Source organism: Prinia subflava, chromosome 4 (genome assembly GCF_021018805.1).
Source record: "Prinia subflava isolate CZ2003 ecotype Zambia chromosome 4, Cam_Psub_1.2, whole genome shotgun sequence".
NCBI lineage: Eukaryota > Metazoa > Chordata > Aves > Passeriformes > Cisticolidae > Prinia > Prinia subflava.
The window spans coordinates 9,616,362-9,644,100 of record NC_086250.1 but is presented as its reverse complement, the minus strand read 5'-3'; the positions used below and the strand labels follow the sequence as shown (position 1 = coordinate 9,644,100).

At 42.7% G+C, this 27,739-nt stretch overlaps 1 protein-coding gene across 1 annotated transcript in view; it reads left to right on the top strand.

Moving 5' to 3' along the window:
- The first annotated feature begins 411 nt into the window (after positions 1–411).
- NTF3 (neurotrophin 3) overlaps positions 412–27,739 on the top strand; it is a 53,012-nt gene continuing 25,684 nt past the window's right edge. Inside the window, exons 1-2 of the mRNA XM_063395390.1 lie at positions 412–2,615; positions 3,375–3,543. Coding sequence (XP_063251460.1) covers positions 3,526–3,543 — 18 coding nt within the window. The 5' untranslated portion in view covers positions 412–2,615; positions 3,375–3,525. The remainder of the gene's footprint in view (positions 2,616–3,374; positions 3,544–27,739) is intronic.

Here is a 27,739-nt window from a genome sequence, read left to right as displayed (position 1 = left end):
ACTGTGTCATCTTTGACCTACCATGTTAATTGTTATGAGCTGTTCCAATTATTTTTAAGAAGACAACTTTCCAAGAAATGTGTAACACAACCAAGTTTGAAGTTCTTTGTGAATTTTGCTTGGAATTTCTTTCTAGTACTTCTGGTTTGCCTAGCCTGGGTGCAGATGAGGATGCCAATGTGGTTTCAGAAATTCCTTCAGTTCTGAAATGGTACCACTGGTATTCTTAAAACAATATTTAAATAATGTTTAAATAAATAATTTGTATTCTTTACCACCACCATTTCCATCAAATAAAAACATAGTTGGATTCCTTTTGACTTCCAACAAAACGCTTGCAGCACATTTCAAGTGAAAAAAAAATCTAGAGATGTTGTCAGGCCCTTTATAAAATTCTGGAAATTAGAACAACAGGGGTTTTGGCATTTGAAAGGTGAACAGCCTCCTGTACTGAAGGTATGAGTTGGTCAAAATGCTCAGAGCTGATCTTCTGCTCCCACATCTCCCCTGCCTTTACTTCCAACCCAGCCTTTTAAAACGAGAGGACCACATGGCTGGAATACATTTCCATCCCAGGTAAGTGCATTTGTCAATGGATATTAAAACCAGCCACCACAGGAACTGCTCAAACTTGCTGAGGCACATGTGGTGTCCCTACAGTCCCTTTCTGGGATCTGTTTGGGATTTCAACCACAAAGTGGTGCTGTTGCAAAAGCTAACCATTATAAAACATGCTCCCTGCTTTTAGAATGACCCAAGGCATGCATTAAACTCAATAAAATTTTAATGCATTTGCATACTCACAACCACATCTTCCCTATAAATATTCAGTTTTTATCATCAAACGAAATCACAGCGGTATCTGTTAATATGTAGAGAAAAATACATGTCTTCAAAGTATATAAAATATCACATGTTTTGAAGTCTGGTCAAGTGCCTAATTAATTAGATCAATGTCTTGTAATTATCCCAATTAAAATCCCCAGAATTCAAAGATGACTTTCTCCAGCCTGCTTTGAGCAATGTTTCAGCTTCTTCATGATAGAACAAGGACTTTTTCAAAGTAATATTTTACGAAATCCACCTATGCTAAGGGTTAGCATCAGGGAAAAAACCACCCCACCCCCAGAACAACAGCTGAAGTTGTAGAAATACCTAGAAAGAAGCAGCTTCAGAACAACAGAAACATCTGCAGGGGAAAGGTTGGAAAATGGCAAGGACCAAACACGTCTCCATTTTCCCGGGCTGTGAAAACAGGCTGCCCACAATGCTTTTTGCAGTGCGCACATATTTGGCGAGATTAAGGTGTCACATCTCAAATTACAAGGCGTCTGATTGCCCACAGACCCAGACACAGGGTGAAGCCCCTCCACTCGTGCAACTTCTGGGAGGTTTGCCTCCCATCTGAGATAGGCAGCCCCTCTGCCCAGGACTTTTACTTCTAGACTTCTATTGCTGCCTTTCTGGTTTTTTCTTCTTCTTTTTTTTTTTTTTTTCTTCTGCTGCAAATGTGAAGTTCCCGGGCTAGGGCTGCCTTCTCAGGCTTAACCCTTTGCCTACCTCCAGAGAAAGGTTCGTTCACCAGCCACAGGAAAGTTTTCTATTCCTAGCACTGTTTGTCTGCTTCAGGAGATTAAAAGCTGAGTCACATTTTAGGCATTTCTCAGATCTGACTACAGTGCCTGGGCTGGGTGGGGGATGCACAGGATTTAATTCGAGTTTCCTCATCGTAGCTGAAAAAGCTCTAAATCAGATGGAAACAGCATTCAGGAACAGGGTGAGACAAAAACCATTGGAATAAGAGTTATTCAGGTTTGAGGAGATTTATTTGGGGTTTTTGGTTTTGTTTTTGTTGTTTTTGTTTTGGAGTTTTTTTGATTGTTAGAGCAGCAAGTTTTAGTACTGAATTCGTAGGAGGCAGTGGTGGAAGATGAATTTGTTCTCCATCTGGGCAACAAGCAACTCAGGCAGAACTTATGAGACAGATACAAATTGTGGAATCCCCTCAACAAGACCATTTAAATTGCAGAATCCCCTAAGTGGGACTATTTTATGCTTGGAAAAATTCAGAGAAAGGACAACAGCGACAAACAGCACCATCTGTATTTCAATCTATGGTAGTAAATATTTCAGTAAAACTGACAACTGTCCAGGTAGATTAAAATGTCTTAAAGGAGGTGGTGCAAAGCTCTGACAGCAAGAGAGCAATAATTATCTTTACACAGGGAGGGGAAAAAGAAAAGAAATCCATGGTTAAACAGGAAAAGAAAAACCTTATTGAGCTAGATTCTTTAAAGAAACAATCTGATGACCCTTATGATTTCAAGTGTCACCTCGTATCTTACATGACCACGTTCTTATGGTTATGACTTGCTCAATTATGCTCCAATCAAACAGAAAAGAAAGATGACTTAAGCATGTAAATTTAGAGGGAGACTTAGAGGCATGCAGCTAAATTTATCAGCCATCTCTGTGAGCGATCTCTCTAAATAAAAAGTTTGGGAGCCAGTCACTGCTGGTTGCTGATGAACTTCCCATGTTTTTGGCACTTGCCATCCTTAATGGACAAATCTGCGAGTCAAAACAGGAGGAAATGTACACAAATCCGTCCTAAGGTCTGTTCTTAACAGTGGGTGTTTCTCCCAGCACTTATTTTTGCGTCATGGCGGGTGACTTCCTTGACAGAAACGCTGACCGAAGAAATAAATTTGTCAAAGATTTGCAAATAATTGGAAAAAAAAATTTAAAAGCGAAGCCAAAGCGAGACAGCAGGGGCTCGTGGCACTGTAGCTCTGTGTCTCTATTTCACCTGTTTGACATGTCCTATAGTGACTTGTGAGCAGGGTAGGAGTAGCAGCACATGCTGGCAGTGTGAGCAAAGCGTGTGCATGTGTGTGCATGTGGGAGACAGAGGGAGCGTGGGGGACAGAGGGGTGGGAAGGGGGGAGTGGATGGACCATTGGAGAACAAACACAGAGACATTCCTGCAATAAAATACTCGTCTGCTGAGAATCGCAGTCTGGAAGGGGTGGTGGTGATTTAACAAAAGAATTCTCTAAAAATGTTCCCTGGTGCTAATACTGTTCTTAATAATATGAAGAGGTTTTGCCAGGAAAACGAATAAAGCCATCCATTGGATTAAAAAAAAAAAGAAGAAAAATAGGTACAGAATGTTTTTTTTAGAGCACACGGAGGGAAAAACGACCTTTAAGATGGTTTTGTCATTTTCAAAAAAATGCCTCATTCTCTGAATTTCTCCAGCCAGGCAAAGGTTGTTATAAATGGTAGGTAGGGAAAGCAGAGTGTGGCAATAAAGGGGTTAATCCACGGAGCACAGAGCCATCTGGCTGAGCTGGTTTGTTATAATCGAGCAGATTATGTTCACGGGACTCAGAGTTTAAGGCTCCTCTCCCATAGAGCAACTCTGCACAACCCAAGCAGACCAACTTTGGGACTTTGAATGAACGTATTTACATCCACCTTTCTCTTCATGTCGACTTTTCTGGAAACATTCACACGGATGCCATGGTTACTCCTACCACGGTAAGGGAAATTTGACGTTTTCTAATAGGGTCCTAAGAGGGCGGGGAGGGGAGGGGGGGAGAGGGCTCCTTTAAAGAAGTATAGTGGGGAGGAGGTGGGGGTCTCGTAAGCGGTAGATGTGTCCCAAATGTTGCCTTTCCCATTGTGCCTCCTCCTTCCCTCACCCCTACTTGCCCTATAGTTTGCTTCAGTCCTGAGGTTCCCCTCTCCTCCTGCTCCTCACGTTGTTGTTCGGGTCCCTGGAAAGAAAGCGGCGGAGGAGAAATACGAGGTGCTACAGGAAATCTGATTTCAGAGGCAAAAGCAAAGGAGACTTTTCGTTTTGTCTTAGGAGGGAAACTAGCAAGTTCACATATAACAAAAGGGGTTGAAAATCTTGACCCTGGATTGCAAGAACCAGCCTCAGCACACGTAGCATGCTCGCCCTCCGGCAAAGTTAGAGCCCATGACAAGCAAAGCCAAAATTCCCAATTTCTAGACCTCGCCTGCCGCAGGTAACCAGCTTCACTGGAGCTTTCAGATTTTGTGCGTGTGCCAGACACTGGAAACCCTGTTCATGACCTTTGAATCAATCCTCATTCTCCTCAAACCCAAACACTAAATTCTCTGGGAAGAGCTGGAGATCAAAAGATTCCCTGCACATCTGTGTCTAGGTGAAAAAGACACACTCGCTCTGTGCTGGAATGGCAGGGAAAGTAGTCTTACGTTGCAGCTCCCAGTGTTTGGTGAGTGCCTTCTAGGAATGCAGCACACAACTAATCAACAGAGATGCACATCTAGAGAGCAAAATAGAAAGCTGTTTCTCATCTAAACAGCTGAAATGCAGCTCAAAGCGTCAGTTACTGGCGAGTCCTTATGGAGACACCAAACTGCTCTTAGCCAAGAGGGGAAAAAGTCCTTGAATGGTTTAGATAGTTTTCTGATCAGTTCTTAATCCTTCATTAAAATAAACGGGAAAGCTCTGTGCTGGTCCTATCTCTCGAACTATAAATATGCAGTATCTGGAGAGATGGATATTTTGGATTGAATAGGGCTGCTATGCGCACATTCTCTGGTTCCTATATTGCAAAACCAGTTATTTAGAGATGACTCTGTGTGTGTGTGTGTGTGTGTGTGTGTGTGTGAGGGGGGTTGCTTGTCCCCCTCCCCCCTTTTTAAATAGACAGGGATGTGTGTTATATGGTCCAGACGATTGTTGTGAGCTACAACCTTTCAGAAAACACTCTTTGCTCTCAGACTTGTGTGATTTGTTGCATGAGGAGTGCAAATGGTATGTAAAGTTTTGCCTTTGCATTGTGCCTTCAGGAAAATATCCAGACAAGTAGGAGAGGCATTCTCAGGCGCAGAAATACCTGATATGTGCAAGCTTGCAAGTGGAGAAGTGGCACAAGAAGCATATATAAATGGGATGCAAGGAAAAGGGAAATCTAATAGTAATAACAAAGAAGAAAAAAAAAAAAAAAGAAAAAAAAAAGCCTTGCCAGACAAAAGCAGCAGAGAATGGAAGAGTTCAGCATGGTCCCAGCTGCTGGTAGTAAAAAGACTGGTCTGAGATACACGTGTAAATACCAGGGTCTCTGTGTGTGAGCACGGTGGGGGGACAACATTGAGGCATGATTGCAGGTGGTGGAGCCAAAACATTGGGGGAAAAGGAGGTACCAGCAGAGCCAGGAGGGGAGTGCTTTGTGTAGAAGGGTGCTACATGTTGAGGTATGCAAAACACGTAGGTTTAAGGGGTTTTGTGTATTGTTCTGCTGTGGGCTGGGATGTTTTTCACTTCAGGGAACAAAAAATGAAATGGTGCATATAAAAGTAGATAAATAATGGAGGGAAGGTGTTACACAGCAGAAATACAGTGCTACATGTTCATTGTTGTGCACTGGGGTGATAATGGCAGGTGAGACATGAAAGGTGGTCAGCTGGAAAGGGAAACTGCTGCACATCAACTGGAAAAAGAGGATCCTTGTGGGTAGCAGAAAGTTTAGGAGCTCGCAAGAGGAAGTAATACTGGAGGAAGATGGGAAAAGGTACAGGCTGGAGGCTGGGTGAGGATATGAAAGGGACATACAAGGATGGTAGGGTCTGCAGGGGGGAGGTTGGGTATGGAGTGGGAGGGGAGGGAGAAAGGTGAAAGCACAAAGGATGTTTGGGGGAGGAGTTAAAATGTGAACTATTAGCTATTTGGAGAAAGGTATGGAAAATAATCAGCTACATGATGCTTGTGGGGGGCGTCAAAAGGAGACACCTTTGATTCTGTCAAGAAATAGATACAGGGATGTATTTACAAGGAAGGTATCAGAGTATTAAAGGCAAGGCTTGAATGGTGATGGAAACGTGCTGAGAACAGGAACACAGAGGGAAAAACGAGCTGGATGGAGATAGGGTGTGGTGAGGGGAAAAGGGTCTTGTAAGTACGTGAAAGGGTAACTGGATAGAGATGTTTCAGAGGAGGCTGAAAGCCTGCTGCAGTGTGCTGCCTGCCTGCAAGGGAGAGACAGAACTGGGGAAAAAGCCCCAGGCAAGTGGTGTGAGGAAATTCAAGAGAGTGGAAATCACAGGGGCAGGATGAACTGCAACGAGGATATAAAGCCATGGCAGGTGTTGAGAAGCGTAAGAATGAGGAAACATTAAGGAATGTAGGAGGCATGAATGAGGATGAAATGAAGAGCTGTGTTTTCTGTAATGCCCAGGAAAGAGGTGGTTTAGGTTTAGAGGGCAAGAGAGTGGAGAGTGAAGGGAAATTTGGGGGTGTGTTTCTTAGTAGGCGAAGAGATGGAGTGATGCAAGGGCACCAGTGTTTTGCTCAGCAGAACAGAGGATGCCTCTTTACTGGAGAGTAGGAGCAACAGAGGAAAGAACAGGCAATAAGTTACAGGCGAAGCAGTTGGGGCAAGGAATGGCAAGTAAGGAATAATGGGAAGACTGTGGGAGGAAGAGAACATACACAAACAAAAAGGAGCGATTTTCTGTTGCAACAGACATTAACAAATGTGTTTACATCTCTGTGGTAGGTACTGGCTGAGCGAAACAGCAAGAGGGAATGGAACAAATGTGCTGGTGGAGAAATGACTAAAGATATAAAGGGTGGGAGGAGAAGGAATGAGAGGAGGAACTACCTGGAGGGCTGTATAAGCCACATGGCTGTGCTAAGGTCAGAAGTAAAGTGTGAAGTGTGTGGGGAGGCGAGTGGAGTGGGGAGCTGTAGGGCATGAGGTACAAGTGGATGGGAATGACAGTTCCTGTTACAAGGGGTGAGGGTTACAAGCGTGGGTTGACACACAGCAGTGTGGGAGCAAGGAAAGGACCTGTCAGACTGTGCCTGCTTCCAAGGGCTGTGCAAGGGGAGGTGAAGGGAGGGAAGAGTTGTGTCTGATTTGTGCACACAGCATGCTCGAAGGAAATGAGGGAAGTACAGGTGAGGATTGAAGACCTGAGTGTAGGACCTGGGAGAAAGAAAAACCACTCATGGGGGAAGGAAGAGTGATGAGGAGTGAGTAGAGGTTTATGATGGCTTAAGCCTTCTGTCGTTATCTCCCTCTTGCTGTGAGGGAGGCTGAGTGTGCAAGGGGCCCTAGGTGCATGCAGTGCTCCAGGAGAGCAGATTGGGAGTTCAGTGCAAGGGCACAGGTAAATCCATACAGACCCTGGTGATAGGTACATGGATACATGGAATGCTGGCTCTGTGTGAGGGCCAGGGGTGAATACCTTCAGTCGGTGCTGTGCTTATGGGACTGGCAGGGTTGCAGCTGATGAGGCCAATCCAGGAAGAAGCTGAAGCCCTTGAGGGGTGTGTAAGAGCCCTGGGTTGCTGTAAGGGATGAAGGCCTGTGTGGAAGTCCCACAGAGCCACCCGGGAGGCCGTGCTGATGCGCAGGGTGGCTCCCAGAGGCTCAGGGCAGCATCACGTGTCCACTGCCTTCGTGGCACAGCTCTCCATGTCGAAATCACTTACGTAAGGCCGGCACCAGGGGTGAGTTTCGTGAGTGCAAGGAAAGCAATGTTTGCATTGAGAAGGAGGGTAGGAAAGGATGACTAACCGGGAAAATGGTTCGGTGCGTGGGTAGCGATAGGACCCGACGTGCTCGAGGTGTACCTGCCTTCTGCATGACTTGCACAGCAGGCAGGCTCTCCTCTTGAGGTTTTTTGCAGGCTTTTAATGAAAAACTGCTGAATAATCCTTGGACAATCCCAGTAGATTGTACTAGAATATTTCATTTTCACTACAGCTTCATTCAGAAGCGTACCAATGCACCTTATTTTCACACATTAAAACCTCTGAATACTGCTGCTGGCACAAAAGTTCAGGGAGGTTTCTCTGGGACAAGTTAGTAGGGCTCTTGAATGAACAACCATTGGGCTGGAGCACACAGAGGGACTACAGATGTCAGTCAAAGGAAAGGAAAGCACTGGCTTTCTCCATGGCTTGAAGCCGTGCTGAAGTAATGTGCAGTTGGTTGAGGGTTGAAAACATAGGCTACATCTTGGGTGTCAGAGAGAAGCATTGGGAACTTATTTCCCTTCAAAAAAATTGTATTTATTGACAACAGCTGTTCCTCAAGTCTGGTCTCAAAACATCTTTAAATTGTGTGGCTCGCCTAGGACTTTGGGTTCTTCTATACTGGTTTCCACCCATAGCTGGTGAGAAGATTGTGAGTAAACCTGCAGGACTTGCACTGGAAGAAGTCAGTCTGATCACACAAAACCTCCAAACTTAAAGGTTGAAGCCTCTGAGCCCAGACCTTAAATAACATCAATCCCATGGAACACAGATCATTGATCCCTTTTCTGTTCATTGCGAGGACAAGTTCCCACTAAAATAAAAGCAAGCAGCCTGTGAAATGATAAGCAATTAGTGTTCATGCAGCCATAGGTTGTGTTGGGAACCTTCTATCCTGTTTTTTACACCGGTTCCCCACTACGGAGTCCAGTTCAACCTCTCTGGCTGGATAATTTTTCCTGTCAGTTCTTGCTGCTGGTTGCAGTCTGCAGAAAGTACCTTTCTTCTCTGGTGGGAGTGAGCTTCCCACCATGGCAGGCTGCAGGTGGAGGGGATGATGAACCAGTTGTCCATGAGGGGGAGATGCAGTCTCAGACACTGGGATTCAGCTGGGCTGAAACCACACACCACAGCCTGCTCAGCCCACTGCCACCAGTGCTCCCCTGGCCACTGACCACTGCTCCCTCCACTAAGAAAATAAAAATCAAACAGTGGCATCAACCTGTCAGCTGGCTGAGAAAAGAGAAAGGGATCAATGGCTTGTTGCAGGAATGGGAGCAAAGTCAGCAAGAGCAATGAGCTGTGCTCAATGTGGAGAACGTGGGGCATTTGTGCCTGCCTGGACCCTTTGCAGCCATGGCAGAAATCTGCTCACAAGGGGCTGGAACATCTGGGTGTCTATGCAGATGTTTGCCTGGCCATGTGTGTGTGTCTCCTGGTGGTGTCCAGGAGCTGCCAGTGGGAAGGGATGACGGAGGGGATGGCAGCTGTTGCTGCGTGGGAGAATCCTTGTGCATCTGTCAGTGGGGGATGCGGGGATCAGTCGCTTTCTGAGGGGACAGATGGGATGTGCGTGTGAAGAGAGAAGCACTAAGGGTGGATATGGAGCAGTTTCAAGGCTGTGAAATGAGTGCTAGAAGGAACATCCACAGCTATGTTCCTGACTGTATCATGAGCCTTAAATCCATAGGGAAGGGGAAGGGAGGGGAGTCTTCTGGAGGAAGCCTCAAGGGAGATTATATTTCCCTAGGAACTAAAAAATACCTCACTCGAGCTTCAGTTCAGTTCAGAGTCTCCTTCTCTCCTTCACATGGTACAAGCAAGTCAGGAAAGGTGGCCCTTTCCTTCAGGGCAGTAAGCACTGGAAAGATCACAGCAGGACCAGATACTCCTCCCTCTCTAATCTTTCCCTGCCTCTGTCTCCACTCCACCTCTTCACACACATGAGGAAAGGTCTTTGTGTGGAATTCCCACCTGAGGGAACGCGTGGTGAAGCTGTGTGTGAGCAAGGACACTGCCGCGTGGGGGAAGGCTGTGTGTCCGTGCATGTTGACACAGAGTTTGCTGGTTGTCATCTCAGGCTCAGAGAAGGAGCCTGTTGGTTGCACCTGGATGCACATGGGAAGGATGGCAGGGTATTCCATGTTTCCATCAGAAGGAGCGTGACTCACTGGGAGGCACCACTTGCGTAGCCGTGAAAACGCACTGATCCTGCCGAGCAAAGTCCATTTGTGTTATCTGTTAAAAAACCTGCACCAGAGGTGATGAAAACACTCTGGAAGGGTTGCAACCCACAGGGTAAGATTTGCAGCCCTCCTCCAATGTTTGCTGTGCTTCCAATGTGCGTGTTGCCCATAATGGAACCACAGCAATAAATGTGCTTCTTCTCAGTTGATCTTTCACACCTTCCAGCAATAAATTCCTGTGTTTTCAGTCTGACCCTGCTATAGATTTTACATGTTTTATCTTACATTAGCTGAGTCAGCATGTGAGAATCTAGTTAATTCAAAAATATATATTTCTAGGCAATGCCTTACAAAAAATTCAACCACATTTGGCAAAAGTCTGAATCGATACAGTCAGAGGTAACTCACAGGGAAATGTAGAGCTGCAGAAGGAAGAAGTACTTTGTACTCTATATGAATTCAGGTTGTGAGTGTAAAATTTAAGCCCAATCACTTCTTTTGAAAAGCTCTGTGGTTATACAAGTTGGAATACAGCATCCTCTCCTGTGACTTCTGCCTCACCCAGGAGATGGACACACTTGCAAGACAAAATCAGCTTCTGTCCCCTCCAGAGACTGGATTTGGGCAATATTTGGTTTCTGCTCCAAAGCGAGATGAGATATTTTGGCTTTTAGGTGTCAAATATAGATCTCATAAATCTGATGGAGACCAAACCAGAGTTGTTAAGAGGGAGACGTCATTTCACGTGCTGAGGGGTCTTTCCTGGATTTGTACCTTCAAAAGTTATTTACCCACTTCGGTGTTTTCAACTCCTGAGAGAGGTAACACTATTCCCTCCTCTCATTTCTCAAACAATTTGCCAAGGCAGATTTTACATGGCGGGCTCTCCAAATGGATGATGTGGATAACTCTATAACAAAAAAAAAATCTTCCTGAAAGGATGGTTTTTCTTTGCTGTTTATTCATATTTGCATGTTGTCCCACTTAGATCCCTCAAAATCTTGAGCAACTTTCCTTCTTTGTTATTGTTTACTAAAGATATATATTTGACTCAAGCTGTCCTTTGTTTAAGCCCATTCTTTTCTTACAGAGTTAATATGATTTTTTTCCTCTAAGCATATTCTTCAATTTCTTAATTATGTTTCTTCAGTTTTCTGACTTCCCTCAATTTCATCCAAAACTTTGTAGCACTAGAGCATTCAGGAATAAAATTGATGTTCCAAAACCAGGAGACCTCTTTCCTCTATTTGCCTGCCTTCTGTAATTACATTGATTTTATGAACTATTTTTCTCTTTTGTGTCTCCCTTATACTGCAAAAGAACTTCTGTCTAATAAATCCAGCAATAATTCCTTTTTTAAATCACGGCTACCTAATTTGCAATATTATATCCTTCTAACTTCCTCCCTAACGTTTAATAGAGTTGCTCTGAATTGATTTTTCCTAGACATATTTCTTAGTCTTTTCTCCTCTGAATCTCTTATTTTCTGCCCATTTTTCTAATAAATCTCTGTCCTTCTACATAGCATTTTTTCTATCCTTTCCATTCTTTCTATCCATCTACAGCTCGTTCCTTCTCCCATTTCATTTTTCTTCGGCTTTACTCTTTAATGCTTTCAGACTGAGATGGTTTTGAGGTCCCTTCTATGTCTAGAAACCCATTCTATGTTTCTATGATTTTTACAGAGTAAAACTCTTTATGAGAGAGATGAAAACCATCTCATCATATAGGGACACCTGTAGGAAATATTGCTTCAATATGTCTTTCTTCCTAGATGTGATCTAGATGTACTTAGAACAAAGTATTAATTTACTTATATAAAAATGTATTCATGGATTAATCTGGGCAGAGACTTTTTTTTTCTGCTCAGAGAAAATGTCTGTGTCCAAACTGCCTTTCTGTTGTCTTGCTGTTCAAAATGCTTCTAAGTCTGAAACACTCAGGAAATATGTTTAATTTTTCTGTTGAAAGACAAACCATCTCAAGTTCTGAGAAAAGAAAAACAATCTAAATACTACTGTAAGACGAGTTTGGGGAGGAGTTTGGTTGTTGTTGTTGTTTTATCAAAACAAAACAAAAATAAACAAAAGCTTCATGGAGTTAAATCTTGCCCTGGGAAGCTAAAGCTGCTTTTCACATCTGCTAGGATAGGGAGTGGTCTCCCTTGGAAAAGTTTGCATTTTGGGGAAACAGAAATGTTTTTAAAGTCCAGTGATTTTTTTTTCCCTGTGTTTCCTCTATTAGGAAATCTTCCTGTTAAATGTATTTTTTTGTTGTTGGAGGTTGTTCTCATTTGCCTCATTCCTCTGAAATAAAAATTGAATTTTCAGCATCATCTGTTTTTTGAACCACCGTTAAGCAAATCTTATTGGTTTAATTATCTTTTGGTGAGTTCATTTGTTTACCTCAATCTTTCTCTGCACCTCTGGTTCAGTCTGTGCCTTTCCTGACTCTGGTTTGACACCAGCACTTCCCCTGATCCCAACGCATTTCTGATTTACATAGGATCAGGGCAAGCATGGAAACCCACCTGACTGCAGGTCAAATTCTGCTCTCAGTTGCACCCAGGCAATCCTACTAAAATTTGTGAGGCTGTGACTTTGAATTTGTGTCTTGGGGTTTGTTTTGGGGAGATTTCATTAAACCATGAATGCACATCCAAAGCATTTTATCATGTTGAGCCATAGAAATCAGGAAAGGGGAGAGAATATGCTTATATTAGATAAGTGGTATTTTGATTGGAAAAATTGCAACAAATACTTTTTTTTATTTCTGGAATTTGTCAGTTCCTCAGAAACCAAGCATTCCCCTCTTGTTGCAATAAATCCAACTAAGTCTCTGTGGACACCAAAGTTTAAAAACCTTTCAGGCTTCTCCCTTGCTCAAAACTCTGTGTCCTTGTTGACCCATCCACCAGCCATCCACAGACCAGGGAATTGGTACTTGGAGCTACAAGGACAAAGCCAGTAAAGGACATTAAGCTGGAGAAAACAAGGGCATGATGCTTCTGCCTCACAGGGGACTCTTGGGCTTAGGAGGCAAAGAGAAATTCCTCAGGACTGGAGAATTAAACCCAACAAAATCCATCTCTAGTAGAGTCTAATATCTCCTAATACGGTCTGTGTCTCTGAGATCCCAGCCAGCCAGATAGAATATTCTTCAAAGCTCTGTCATGTCTAATTTTAAATTCATCAAGTGACTGGGCTTCCACCACTCCACTTAAAATTTTCATACCATCCCCCATGCGGCTCGAGTGCCATTCATTACTACAGGATTGAGTGCTTTCCCATGGGCAAGTTGTTAGCAACAACACAGCCCTGGGAGGCAGTAAGACAGCTGGCAAGAGACCATTTTAGATGAGTGGTTTGGCTTCAATTTTATTTTTTCCTTAGTTAAATTCTAGCTGTTATCTTTTTATGATGGCATTCTTGGAGGAAGAAGTGAAAATAAAATGTGTCATTGTTGAAAGTAACAGAAATATTTTTTAATAAATAACCTGTTCTTGGACAACAGCACTTTTTCAAAAGAAAGGTTGCACTGGTGAGGCCACACCTTGAGTCCTGGGCTCAGTTTTGGGGCCCTCAGGACAGGAAAGGCATTGAGGGGCTGGAGCGTGTCCAGGGAAGGGAACGGAGCTGGGGAAGGGGCTGGAGCACCAGGAGGGGCTGAGGGAGCTGTGGGGGCTCAGCCTGGAGAAAAGGAGGCTCAGGGGGGACCTTGTGGCTCTGCACAACTCCTGACAGGAGGGGACAGCCAGGGGGGCAGAGGGCTCTGCTTCCAGGGAACAGGGACAGGACGAGAGGAAACAGCCTCAGTCTGTGCCAGGGGAGGTTCAGGTTGGACATCAGGAGGAATTTCTTCATAGAAAGGGTGGTCAGGCACTGGAAGGAGCTGCCCAGGGAGGGGGTGAATCCCCATCCCTGGAGGTCTCCAAGGGACTACCAGACCTGTCACTGGGTGCTCTGGGCTGGGCGACAAGGTGGAGATTGGTCACAGGTTGGACTCAGTGATCTGGGAGGTTTTTTCCAACCTCAGTAATTCTGTGGTTCTGTGAAAAGCTCAGTACCATCTCCTCAAGATGATGGATGTGTCTGTAGCCTGGCAGCAACCTGGACAGTGCTCCAGGAGGTAACTCCACACAAATTACCAGGCCTGCACCTTCCCTCATGGAGAGTCTCCAGATCCTCCAACCTATTAGCAACCTTATTTCTGCTTGGATGCAAAGCTCTCCAGGGACAAATTGCCCAAGGACACACTGCAGGCTGGAGTTAAAGACATCCTGCTGTATAAAGCAGCTCTGGTGGAGCAGCAGAGACAGTGGTTTGCGAGCCAGCACCCTGCAGGGTGAACACAGAGGATGTCTGTGCAAACACCCTGAGGCTCCTCTCAGGTATTCAGACTGCTTGATGAGGCACATGAACTAAGCTACAGCCTTTTTCCAGCTCCCCCAGGACAACATGATCCTTTGGGATGACCAGAATCAGAAATTTTCCTGATCCTCTACAGGAATCACAGAATGGCTTAGGTTGGAAGGGACCTTAAAAATCATCTCATTCCATCTCCCTGCCATGGACAGGGACACCTTCCAATCCACCAGGTTGCTCCAAGCCCCATCCAATCAGGCCTGGAAAACTTCCAGGGATGGGGCAGCCACAGCTGCTCTGGGCCACCTGTGTCAGGGCCTCACCAACCTCACAGGGAAGAATTTCATCCTAATATCTAACCTAAATTTCCCTTTCAGTTTGAAGCCTTTCTCCCTAGCCCTGTCACTGCAGCTCTTGATGAAAAGTCCCTCTCCAGCTTCCCTGTATCCCCTTCAGATACTGGAAGGTGCTCTGAGGTCTCCACACCCTTCTGCTCCCCAGGACAGCCCCACTTTCCCAGCCTGTCTCCATCGGGGAGGTGCTCCAATCCTCTGATCAACTTTGTGGCCTCCTCTGGACTTGCTCCAACAGTTCCATGTCCTTCTTCTGTTGGGGGCACCAGAACTGGATGCAATTTCCCCAATATTCTGGGGTCTTGCCAGAGCAGAGTACACATGTGCACCACAACCTTCCTTCATCCAGGTCCTTAAATTCAATTATTTTCATTTTTATACATAAATACCTTAAGTATTTATGTCTGTTTAGGGGGATTTGTTTATTCTAATTGCTTTCTGATTTTTTGTCCCGATTAACTACTTTTTTTGTAGCAATACATGGAAACATATAGACTCCAAAGAAGCATCCAAAATTATTTCCTGGTTACCTGGCAGATTTCCATTGATGGATTTCACTTTGGGTTTTTTCCATCTTTTCCCATCCTTCAGCTTCTATTTTCCTCTTGCTGAATATTCTTGAACAGCCAGTTGCTAGCTCTGGAGATAACTAACTTAACAGAGGCCTAATTCTGACCCCACTTACATGGAAGAAGCCTAATGGCCCCCCGGGGAATAAGTTCATCTTGAGGCAGTGAAAATTTAGACCAGAGTCAAGACCTGAGAACTCAACAGAGAAACTATTGCCAACAGCCAGGGAAAGAAGAGTAGTTGTTTCTACACACACACACACACAAAATGCTTTCTTAATGTAGAAACAGTTTTCCAAATCCAAACTAGCAAAACTTTCTCCAAAATTCTGCTCTGACCTGTTAAAAATTATCTAATCATAGTCTGATACAGCTCTTGCTTGTTTGCTTGCTTGCGTGTTTTCTGCTCTCTTTTTGCAAGAAGGTGTTAGTGAGGTGACTCCAGTTTTTTCAGTTTTTCCATCCATGAAATTCTCATCCAGATGAGTTATGTCAGACCAAATCTGAAAAATGAAACCCAGCGTCCTACCTTTGATCTGAGGCAAACGAGCGTCGGTGCCATCGCCAGCCCTCCGCAGGAATGTGGTCCAGAGCAAAGGACTTGAAAAGAACCTCAAAGATACTTCTAAAACCATAAAACGTTTTAGCAATTTTGGGTTTTCCTCCCATTTTCTTCCTGAAAAGGAACAGATGGGAACAGAAGTAAACTCTGCCATCTGGAAAGACTGAAGGATCAGTATGAAAAGAGCCAGGTGTCAAGTTTGTTCATCACCAGCCCAGCTTTGTCAATTATCAGCATCAAAACCTTGTCTCAAAAAGGGCTGAATTATACGAAAGATAAATGATTTTGAAAAGCCATTTTTTCTGTATCTTTTTTTCACCTAATTGTTCAACTGTCTTGAAAATTCCAGTTCTGAACAGAAAAAGGAAAGAAATTAATTTGAAGCTTTACTTCTTATGCCACAGGAAATTGTTTCCTTGGTCTTTCCTACCTTCCACTGAATACTGCAGTTTGGATTCCACTTAAAGTTCATTAGTTCTGTCATAACCTTTTGCTATTATGCTAAATTGAATTTTTATATAGGTAATTTGAACCTTGTTCTTACAATGTTTGAAAAGGAAATGTAGCACCTTTGGGTGTGAAATCAGAAGCACAAAAAACATTATAGTGCAGTTCAGTCTCTAGAGAGTGTCTCAATCACTGACATTTTGCTTTAATATTAAAAATTATGTCTGTAAATATAGTTTTATATATACATATATGTATTATATGTGTGTACACATATATATGTGTGCTTATATATGTGCACTAACTGTACACAGAACAAGACTGAAGATGTCTTGTTCTTTATCTGAGCAGATTTTCTTTTTAAATTTTGTTTTATTTACATTTCATTTATGAGATTTCGCCGCACCTTTGGTTTTGATCTCATTATTATGTAAGTGGCTATTCTTGCTTTAAGCTTTGTACTGAAGGACATTTGAGCAAATAATTTCCCATCTGCATACTAATGAGACTGATAATACAGTGCCTGAAAAATACAAATAAGGAACATGGAGTGACAGGACAAGGGGGAATGGAAAAGGAAAACTTCACACTGAAAAGGAAAATTTAGGTTTGATATTAGGAAGAAATTTTCCCTGTGAGGGTGGTGAGGTCCTGGCACAGGGTTCCCAAAGAAGCTGTGGCTGCTCCATCCCTGGATGTGTCCAAGGCCAGGTTGGATGGAGCTTGGAGCAACCTGGTCTGGTGGAAGGTGTCCCTGCCTGTGGCAGGGGAGTGGAATGAGATGATTTTTAAGGTCCCTTCCAACCTAAACAAGTCTGTAGTTCTGTGACTCTCAGATATATTTTATATATATATACACATATACATATATACATATACATACACATATACACATATATGCATATACACATATACACATACACATATACATATAAATATATAAAAAAAGTTATCCAACAGTTCCAACTAATCAATCAATATTTCTTTTCTTCAGACATGCATCCACACTGAGTTTCTTGGTAAATACCCTCAGTCTTCTTCTGCCATCCTTTGCAGAACAATTTTTTCTTCTCTTTTGCAAAACAAATCTTTCCAAATGCTGGAGCTGCATAAACTGGTGCTGTTTTTCCACACATAATGCAATCCTTGATGCTTCTTTTACAAGTTGGCTCTGATTGCCTTTTGTCAAATTTTGCCTGTAGTCCTCAATTATCTCCTGTGTCTGCATATTCCTATGGGTCTGTGGTTTGGTAACCCAGTCAGCTGTGGTCGTCTTCTGTTTTTCCTCCAAAACATGCAATTTGTTTTGTTTCTGCTATGCAACCTGACAATTTTTCCTTTTTTTTTCCCCCTTCTCTAAACATAAATCATTAATGTGTAGTATTCTTCTTTTTTCTTCAATTTGATGTCTCTGTGCCCCAGCATCTTCTGAGCAGATGAAGTCCACAAGCTCCCCTGAAAATTTCTGAAAAAGAGTCAAATATATCATGTAAAAAAGGTTTCTCTCAATTTGTTTTTCATCTTTAAATGATGCTGACACCTTTCAAAATTTCTTTACCAACATCTTGCTCTTCTTCTCCTGATACCATGATAATGAAATAAATCTATGATCTCTGACCAAGCCCCCAGGACAAAAAAGACATAATTATTGCTGCTTATATCCTTTTTCAATGCATTTGTTATTTTTTTGAGAAGGCAAATTCTTGTTCAAGTCCCTTCTGTTTGACTTCAGGAAAGGTTAGGCTCTTTGAGGACGTTTGGCATCTCAGTTTTCTCATCATCATCTTTCCTTTCTTCATGCTTTACATATGATCTTCTTTTTCTCATTTTTCTCCTACAATGCACTGTGCCTTGGTGAGGGTTAGACAGAACTAAGACAAAAAAAAAAAAAAAAAAAGGAATTAAGGGAAAAGGCATCACTGCATTCCTCTTTCAAAAAGACTGAAATTGAAACCATCTTTAATGTTTAAAATCAAGGTTGGGTTTTTTTCAAAGTTCTTTAGAGGCACAGGAAAAGAATTGCTTTATCAGACTTCTCCACTGCATCTCCATGTACTTAAGCAGATGATGATTTAACAGTTTTGTTTGCTTGCCTTCCCATTTCATGAAAAACTTTTAGTACCTCTGGCCTTTGCTATGTTCCCTTCTAGATGTTTGTACAGATTTAGAACAATGGTTGTCTTCACCGCAGAATTCTTTCTTTGCAATCAAAATTGTGTCAACATTTCTTCAACCTTGCTTCTTTTGCTCTTCACAGTATCCAATTTCCTTACAATAAAAGTTTTTTTCATGTAAAAAAAAATCCAGCAACAATAAAGAAATCCCAAACTTTAATCTACAGCCTAAAATGTGAATTTAAAACAAGTTAAAAGGAAGGGATATTAAAGATCATCTTGTCCCAACACACTGCCATGGGCAAGGACACCTTCCACTATCCCAGGCTGCTCAGAGCTCCATCCAATCTGGCCTTGGACACTTCCAGGGATGGGGCAGCCACAGCTTCTCTGGGCAACCTGTGCCAGGGCCTCACCACCCTCACAGGGAAGAATTTTTTCCTAACACCCGATCTCAACCTCCTTTCTGTCAGTTTGAAGCCATTGCCCCTTGTCCTGTCACTCCAGGCCCTTGTCAAGGGTTTCTCTCAATCTTTCCTGTGGGCTTCTGCAGGTCCTGGAAGGCCACATGAGATCACTTCTCCAGGCTGAACAATCCCAGTTCTATCACAATAACTGCATGGCTAAAGAATGTTTCTGTTCCAACAAATAATTTCATATCCATTTTGTTATCATAACGATTTTTAACATTTATTTAGAAGTAACTGGGAGCCAGACCAGACTGTCTCCATGCTGGTGAATTCTGGAAGAGCAGACACATCTGATTTATTTTTATTTTTGTGTCTTCTGATGCTTACTTGCCCTGAAATAATTCAAAGAAAACTTGCCTTTCTAGTTCAGAAGGAAGGTCAATCTGTTGTCCAGTTTCATTTTATTTATTGTATGTTGTAGTGAGGGAAGCACTTGCCACTGGGATCTCAGTGCTGGCAGCCCAGTTTGTACAGTCCTCCTACTTAGTGCTTCTGTAAACTCAGCAAGCTCAAAGGCTTATATTCAGGGCCTGATACTGGAAAAGAAATGCAATTATCTGACTTGCTGATCAGTCCAGCTGTTTCAGAGGGATCAGCAGTTCCTGAGAGTTATAATCATGCTATAGGAGAAGAGTGGGACCAAAGCTTTCAGGCTCTTTAACCAACAACAAGCTGGAACTTGCACTCACACAGAGCTTTAAGTGAGTAAATTCCTTTCATCACCTGGTTGTAGAAGGGTGTGCATCTGAAAAATGCAGCCCTTCTCACTGGGCATGGGTATGTGGGGTTTTTTCCCCCCAAAGAAAAAGGTCCTGCCTTTTTATGAGGTGAGAATCTTCAAGTCACGCACTGAAGATACCAGGTGACAGACAGCTAGTGCTCACCACAGAAAAATCCCTTAAAATTCTTTAAAAATAATTGAACCAGCTTTACCATGTGTGTTTGAATAGCCAGGTTGTACTAGGACCTACTCACTGGGATATGTGTTCTCATTTTGTACCCTTGCCCTGCAAATATCTCAGGGTGGGAATTTGTCAGGCAGTGGTCTTCCCGTGTCATAATGAATTCACACCCCAACCAGTTTGAATGAATGCTTTAAGATTCCTTGAGCTGTAATTAGTAATGCATTGCTAGAACCCAGGTACTGCACATTTAAATACTCCTCCACTGGGTCTTATTAGTAACACGTGGCTGAACCCCAGCACAGCCCTCTGACACCCATTCAGTTGTTTATTCACTCACTCATTCATTCACTCTTTCTTTTGTTTTGGGGAACAAGTAGATTTCTTTACATTTTTCCATTTATACACTCAGCTCTGGGGGTATAAGCTGATTTCCTCAGATGAACAGAACATTTCTGAGGGATTTCAGTTGAAATAAACTTCATTTTTCATGGATCAGGTGCAAAGCTGTTTTGGCCTCTGTCTCCAAAGCACCACAATATAAATTTTGTGGACACATTGATACAAACCACCTTTCTATTTACACATAAAAATTCCTTTTATGTTGACCTATGTCGTTTCAGCTTATAGATGATTCCTCTGCTTGAAAAAAAAATTATTAAGTTTGAGAGAACAGAAACATTTTTTCATTAAGAGAAAAAAAAAAGACAATCATTTTTCCAGTAGTCAGTCCCCCTTTTTGGTTTGCTTTCCATAATCACTCCTTCAAGCGCATGCACTTTTAAGGGGATTTTCGACTTAGATCTGAGGGTGGTTATAAATTTGTAAAAATAATTATCTGTATGGGTACTTCTTGAAGTGGATCCACCCATTTAGCAGTACAGCCTGACATTTTGGAATATCCAGCCAAGCAAAGAATAAGGTGATCAGGACAAAGCACCAAAAGAGACACATGGCAGAACTGCTCCCCTTTTCCAAGAGGGGACCCCGCAGATCTTTCAAGATGCAGGAATTTTTGCTTGTAGCAGCTGGTAGGAGCTCAGAGAAGAGGGAAAAGAGGATGAAGGGTTGTCAAAACAGGCTTCAAAGTGTCTTGCTGTGGCTCTGACCAAGTGCTTACAACAAACTGTCCAGGAATAAGCTCCAGCTCAAAAAAAGAGTCGCTTCATGGAGGTTATTTGGCATGTCTGCATGAATAACAAACACACTGGGGTGGTGGCAGAGCTGCCATAATTCACTTAAAATTACTTCTCAAAGATGAATTTCACCCTTAGAGACCCAGCTTTGAGCTCTTCTTCGTCTTAGGGCCTATTTTTCCAAGAGCTCAGCCTTAGTCCAGCCTCCTCCCCAGTCCTGTAACAGAGCGAGCTTCAGACAGAAGGAAAAAGGGGAATTCACTGAATATTTTAATATTTTTGACAAATTCATTTAGTTCCCCACACCTTAATGCTCTGCATTGATCCAGTGATATCTGGGCCATGTGTGGTGGTGCCAGCAGTTTCCAAATTTGTGCAAATACCCATGAAACACGGCTTGTTATGCATAGCTTGGCAGTTCAGTGTAGAGAGTCTGCCAAAAGGAGACAGGAGCCTTATCAGAAGGAGACAGGAAATTCTCGAGCAATTTTGGGAGCTGACTTTTGAGCTAGGAGTGTTGACAGGCACAGATCCCTCTGTCTGGCAATTATCAATTCTTCCTCTCATAACTACAGGGAAAATCCGAGTACCTCGAATTTTCACTGGGCAGGAGGTGTGTCCAGGACCTGCTTCTCCAGAGCCATTCTGTGCCTGCAGTTCTGGTTCTGACCTCAGTCCAAAAGTGCAAAGGTCGCATTTCCCTCCAGAGATCTCAGAGCAGCTTTTGTTGCTTATGAAAGATTCCCACCCAAACACGGTAGAAGTTTCTAAGCATGTCTGATAAAACTATGTTATTGTCAAAATGTGAATGCAACATTTAACCTGGATTAAAAACCTTGCCTAGGAAATGTGAGTGGTGCTGCTGCAAATCAGCAGTTTGGTTTCCCTGTCAGGTGTGTGGGGTTTTTTTTCTTTTTCTCAGTCATACATCACTTGGCTGTGCCAAATACCTACATAGCTGTGATCAGCTCTAGCCACGAGGATGTTCATCTCTTTGTTTTGGTGTCTTGTAGGATTGCTTCAGCAGCAGACAATGCATTCAGACACTGGTAGGAGTAGGATCGGACACAAGGTGAATGACAAATTCTCTTGAAGTGGAAAACTTGCTTGATTTTCCGCTAAATTATTCTGTCCCTATTGGCAGTTTGCTATTTCCACAGACTTGGCTCATAAATATTGGATGTCTGCCTAGCTGGGAAATTGCATTTCCATTTTCAACACCTGCTATGTGCTAGACTTCTATGAGAGTGCTTAGCTGGCTCTCTGCAAAGAGGGGGTGCTTGCAGTTAGTGTTGTTACCTGTGAGTGTTTTTAAAATGTGCTTAATCCTCACCCCAGTTTTACCTTTCCAAGACAACTCTAGTTTTCTGTGAATTTTCGAGTATTGGTGAGATTCTTACCAGATCTTTTGCAGTTCTTGTATCACCATATCTCATGCAGAAATAGAAGATTCCGTGCTCTTCCTTCACAAACCCAGGCTTGGATACTCCTGGCTGGTCTCTCCCTCCACAAGCACCTTGCACAGTGTGTTTGTTAAGGAGTGTTTAGGAAGAGACAATGTTTGCATTTCATGGCACTGCATGTATGGAGGCCCCAGAGAATCCAGCAGATCCACTGAGGTGCTATGTAAACAGAGGATATTTATGATAATTGTAATTATACGCGGTTGCATAGAATTATTCATGGAAGCTCGGAAACCATCATTGCATGTTTTGTTTAGCAGATCCCAATAACTATTTTAGTAAGACAGACAGGCTCAGGGCTAAATGCATTCCCTGACAGGCTGACACAAACCTGGATTTCTGCCTGTACACAGCATGGGTACTAAACCAGTGTCATACTCAGGGGTTTTCTTACACAATGAGGCATAAAAAAGCAAAGGAAGAAAAAAAGTTTTAAAAAAACTTAAGCCAGTTGTTTTGGTGGTAGGTTTGGGGGGATTTATTAAGATCTGTTACCTTTTTCTGTCCAGTGAGTTTGCAAAGACAATGAATTCAGAAATAGGCATGAATGCTAAATTTGAAATAACATATCACAGTGTTTCTGTGCAGGTTTTGTAATCTACTGACCATAAATTTACAAATACATTTTTGTACATGAAGCACACCTCCCTCTCCTCTTGCAGCAGCCCTGGGAATCTGGGTAAAGAGTAAAAGATTCAGTCAAGAAAATCACACAGAATCATAAATGGAGATAAAGAGATCACCATTTTCTTATTGACAAGCTCTTCCTTGTAAATAAATGTCTGTTTATCCTGTTCTCAGCAGCCTCCAGTGATGAAAACTACATGTTTTCTTAGAAACCTGTTGCTGTTAGAAGGACACCCTGTGCCTGCCTGCCTGGTCCTTCAGCCAAGCAGTTCTTATCTTGCTGCACTGTCAGGTTAACAGGGACAAAATCTGTTCTGGCCACTTGAGCTCACAGGGGTTTGGCTCATATCTTTTCTCCTCATAAAACAATCACTTAGAAAGAGAGGCACAAGTGCAGGTCTCACTCTGTATCAAGGCTATATTAGTAACAGGATTTGGCTGGTAAATGAAGACACGTTTGCTGAACAGCTCATTGATGTTTTCCTGAATCTCAGGATCTCTTACTTTCAATTGCACCATTGAGTTTTGTCCTCAGGTTGAAGCACTTGGGGTCCCTCTCCATTTTTACATTTTTCGTAGTGCTGGATCCAACAGCACCTTGCAAAGCCTCACCTGCTGCTTCTCACAACTGCATCATGTAGGCAAGGTTCCTCCTCCATCTGCTACAACCATGAAAAATAGAAGGACAGAGTTCAAATGACTGACGAGCAAAGTGGCAGGAGGTTCCTGTACTTAATGCATTTGTTGCTACAGCCTTCAAGTATGGGTTTAACTTACAGCTGGCGGAAGAATAAAGATGAAAATGCAATTTCCTGCCTCTCAGACGGAGTGAAATACACCTGGGAGTGAACAGGACTGGGGAACACAATTGTCTGGAGTCCCTGAAATGAAGGCTGGGTGGCACATGAGTTTTGCTGCTTTTCATAGGAGCACATTTATCTGCTGTGTTCCTCCCTCCGGGCTCTGCTAAAGGTTATCACTGCCCTAGCTTTTATGCTAGTTTCAAACATTTCTGCATTAATCAGCAGAGATATAGCACTGAACTTTTCCTTTAAATATCTGCATATTTACTGTCTTGCATGACATATGTATATATCATTACTGGATGTTGATAAGAACAAACGAGAAGGAAATATTTAACAGACCCAAACAAGCACTATACTTAGCATATGATTTATAGGCTTAAAATGGGATTCCAAATGCTAGTGGTGGGAGCCTTGTAAGCTGCATGTGCAGTATTGTGTTCTGCATCAGCACTTAAAAATGAAAAATCAAGCATTGGCTCCATTTACTTGGGCTACAATGAATATCTTCAGTGCTTTATGAATTACTGAGGTGTGCTTATGTGCCAAACTAAAAGCAAACTAAAAAAAAAAACCCAAACACCTTCAAGAAAACTCCTCTCCCCACTTGACAAGACTTTTTGAGAGACCAACATGTGCTTATGCCATCACAGTCTGGATAAGGCAAAACAGAGCATCGCAGAGTGCGTGAAAACCAATTCATTCACTGGGAAAGTCCTTTGCAGGTCACTCCTGGACGACAAAAGAAAGTGATCTTTATGTTCAGCCCTCTCCCAAATAATCACCCAGCAGCGTTTCAGGAGGTCGAGTGGTCTCAGAAGGAGCTGGAACCAATGGAAAAACTTTCCAGTGTCAGACTCTCATCTGTGACAGCTAAAACTGGGGATTTAATACATAGCAGGACTGAAGGAGAGGAGACTTTTCATACAAAAGGAAAGCACAGAGAGAACCTGACTTCAGAGAAAGCAAAAAGTGTTATTTCTTTTCTGACCACTCTGAAAGCAAATATATTAGAACCCTGTAGACCAATCCAGATGAAGTTAGTAGAGAGACTCCTAAGTATTTTGGAGAATATTGAGCTTCTGATGTTTCATGGACAGGCTGCTGGCATGTGAGTCAGAGGGATCCAGTCCTGTCCATCTTATTCCAGAAATTAGGCAAACAGTTGATCACAGACCTGGGGGATAATGACCTGCTTGTCCTGAGGAAAAAACTAGGTAGGATTTTGGGATCCTGAAAATTTTCTTGCTCTTTCTTCTTCCCAAGGCCTGTGAACTGGGAAGCAGGCTCAAAGCAAGATAAAATGTTGAGGCAGATAGGAATCAAGAATAAACTATGCTGGCTAGTGCTTGGGGAGACAAGAAACATCGCTGAGATGGAGTGTTTACAGAAAAAAATCTCACAGCTCATATTTGTATTGCATTTATAAATTCCTGGAACTCAATTTTATAGGGTTTTTGATTAATGGCTGGGCTGCAGTTCAGCTCCAGGCCTATTGAACTTACTGTACTGGAACTGAGCAAGACGTGCACACGCCAAATATGAGCACTACTACTGGACTTGTAGTGATTTAAGGGTGGTTCTTTGCTCAAAGGCATTGCTGGGATGGCTCTGCTTATTGTACACGTAGAGATCAAAGTCAAAGCAGGGCCTCTCAGCAGCTTTCTTAAAATCAGAGTCAGGGATGTGTTTGTCTCAGATACCTCCACAGCAGAAGGGCTGAAGAACAATGAAAAGAGCTGTGATTCCCCCAACACCTTTACAGCAAAGCAGGTGCAGAGCCTGTTGATGTATGGATTCTCCTAATTACATATTTATGTCACTTCCATCACAGTATCTTCCAGGAGCATGGCCAAATGCTCCATTTCCTTGTGCTGGTCTTGCATGCCAAGTGTTCCCACACTGTGGTATTTGACATTAGTGCTGTTTCTCCCACACTTCAAAGAAGACATCTGTGGTTATGGCTGGCAAATGCCAGCTTAATTGTTGATTATCATGGTAATGTAGTCAAAGCAGCCTCGTTCTGCAGAGGTGAGAGTCACTTCATTAAATACAGTCCTTATGGCTATTAGGATTTGTGAAGCAAAATGGGAGGCCTCTAATTTATTGGTGTGCCAACTGGAGTCAAAAAAAGGCAATGTGAAAAAAACAGTAACAACAAAAAAACCCCACCCAAAACTGTATGGGAACCCTGAAGATTTGCCAGTGTTGAGAGAAACTTCTACAGACCACACCATGGCCTGTGGTCTTCCCAGGTATTCCAAGGTGGAATCACTTTAGAAAGTGAAACATGCCTTTGATCCCAGAGCTGGGATGTGAGAACAGCACCCTTGGCATATTTCACCCAGACTCCTGCAGTCACTTCTAGCAGGAAATAAAACAAAAGATTGATAAGCATTGCTGATAATGCAGATTTTTAAAAATACAAGGGACCCTTTGAAAACGTAGGATTCAGGCAATTAAATCTTGTTCACCTCTCTTCTTTCTGAGTGTAGCAGAAGTTTAATGCTCTATGTCCCTTCTTCCATGCACTGTGTAACAATAACAAAAAGGAGCCCCCCCACCCTGCACACAGAGTAAATCCTGGAAAACTGAATTTTCAGGTAAAAATTAATACTGGAAAATTGTTTCTAAGAAAGAGTTTCTCCTCTAGGGGTTTGGCTTTGTGTTTATAAAAACAAGAAACAGTTGCAATGATGATGGCTTACTAAATAGCCCCAAACAAAAAAATACTCAAAAATTAGGAGGTATAAAGTTGCTGAAATTAATTTAATTACACTTATGCAGTGTAATGGGCTGTACATGAAGACAAGCTTAGTCTGGTTTTAATGAAAATGTTACTAGTTTTTATGACTGCTTGCACTTGTATGAGTGTCCTTTATTGTTAAATATAAGTATTATACATAGGTGATTAGCATGATCTATTTATGGCAGAAGTACATCCATTTTTTGAATTTGGTTCCTTCATTACTCATCCTCAATTAACTTCACTTTTTCTTAGTTCTCATTTTCTGTGAGCTTTGCAAGGCATAGTGGTTGTGATTTTCTACTCAGGGCACTATTTTGAAAGATGAACTGTGTGGAGCGACTTACATGCTTCCTTTTAAAGAAAACTTTCATTCATGTCTGTTGAAGTCCTTGCTTCCAGATGGTTCAAATAGAAAGTAGCATTTTTCCTGCAGTGCCACACTGTGATGGTTCAGTCACAACCAGGGGCTGTCAAGCAAATGGGACCCTGATTTGTTATTTCAGAAGTCCCTGCTGCACAATTTAAGGATGCCAAGTGGGTCAGGCACCACTCAGACACTGCAGCAGACGGTCAAGCTCCAATAGGAGTGACAGACAGTCACAAAGTTGCCATTTTCATGGGAGAATTCCAGTTAAAAAAAAAAAAGAAAAAAAAAATTACAATCTGAGTACATTAACCCTGGAGGAAAAAAGAGGTGCTTTAAAGAGGAAAGGAAAAGATGTTGAAAGTGTGTTCATGTATCTATAGACTGCCAAGATTTTGTATTCATACACATTCCCAGACTTTCAAAGCGGGAATGACGTGAGGTTGTGTAAGTGGAAGCATCAGAAGTTAAGAGTTTAGCCTGAGGATGCAGAAGACCATTCACACTGGATAATGTAGATACCTGCTAGACAGAGGTTCACAAACTGGTGATCTGTGCCACCTTGGATGCCACACCTGGGAGTACTGGAGAGCAAAAGGGGGAGGAGACACAAGTAATCTCACTCCTCCCCTCCCAGAACTCAGGCATCCTTGGACATTGTTGAGATGAATGATGTGAAGAGATGAGAGCCCCCACTGCTTGGTCTTGCTGTGGGCTTGGTGGGTTTAGGGGATAAATTCCACTCTCCAGTATCTTAATATTCTGTATTACTGAAAGCATGAAGGATTAGGGAATCCCAGAGGGATTGTGTATTTTCATCCTGACTCATAAAGTAATTCTGAGTGAGCGTTCCCAAAGGTTTCCCCAGTGTTTCTCACAGCTTTATCAGTCCAATTCCATCCCTCCAAAAGGAGACAGACAGACAGACTCCCACTAACTTCTTGTGGAGCTGGACTGGTCCTGAAATGTGCTGCATGCAGGATAACACAGCTGTTTGCTTAGATGCATGAAAAGCTAAAATCATATTGACAAAGTGCATGGAGGTTCATTAAATGGAATTATTTTTGTTTGAGTTGTATTCATTTGATGG